We start from the raw sequence: 208 nt of genomic DNA on the forward strand, positions 1-208 counted from the left end.
CCTGCCCTGTCCCCCGGGGCTGGACATCCCCGAGGAACAGGACTACACCATCACAGCCAACACCCTCAAGGTGAGTCCGTGCCCTCAGGCCGGGCTGGAGGAGCAGGACGTTGTGCCCTAGGCACTGTGCAAGGCTCTGGGGGTGTCACGGCTTTGTTCCTCAAAGGTTTTCCCCCTCCGCAGACCCTCCTGCTCCTGGGGTGCTTCG

At 64.4% G+C, this 208-nt stretch overlaps 1 protein-coding gene across 1 annotated transcript in view; it reads left to right on the top strand.

Annotated features, from left to right (window-relative positions):
• The window catches only part of PCSK7 (proprotein convertase subtilisin/kexin type 7), a gene marked incomplete at both ends in the record, with an annotated part of 11,626 nt that overhangs the window by 11,104 nt on the left and 314 nt on the right, over positions 1–208 (top strand). The window contains 3 exon segments of the mRNA XM_009080985.1: positions 8–70; positions 184–205; position 208. The exon segment at position 208 is cut by the window's right edge and continues 314 nt beyond it. Coding sequence (XP_009079233.1) covers positions 8–70; positions 184–205; position 208 — 86 coding nt within the window.

The sequence above is a fragment of the Acanthisitta chloris genome, unplaced genomic scaffold, assembly GCF_000695815.1.
Source record: "Acanthisitta chloris isolate BGI_N310 unplaced genomic scaffold, ASM69581v1 scaffold138, whole genome shotgun sequence".
Taxonomy (NCBI): Eukaryota; Metazoa; Chordata; class Aves; order Passeriformes; family Acanthisittidae; genus Acanthisitta; species Acanthisitta chloris.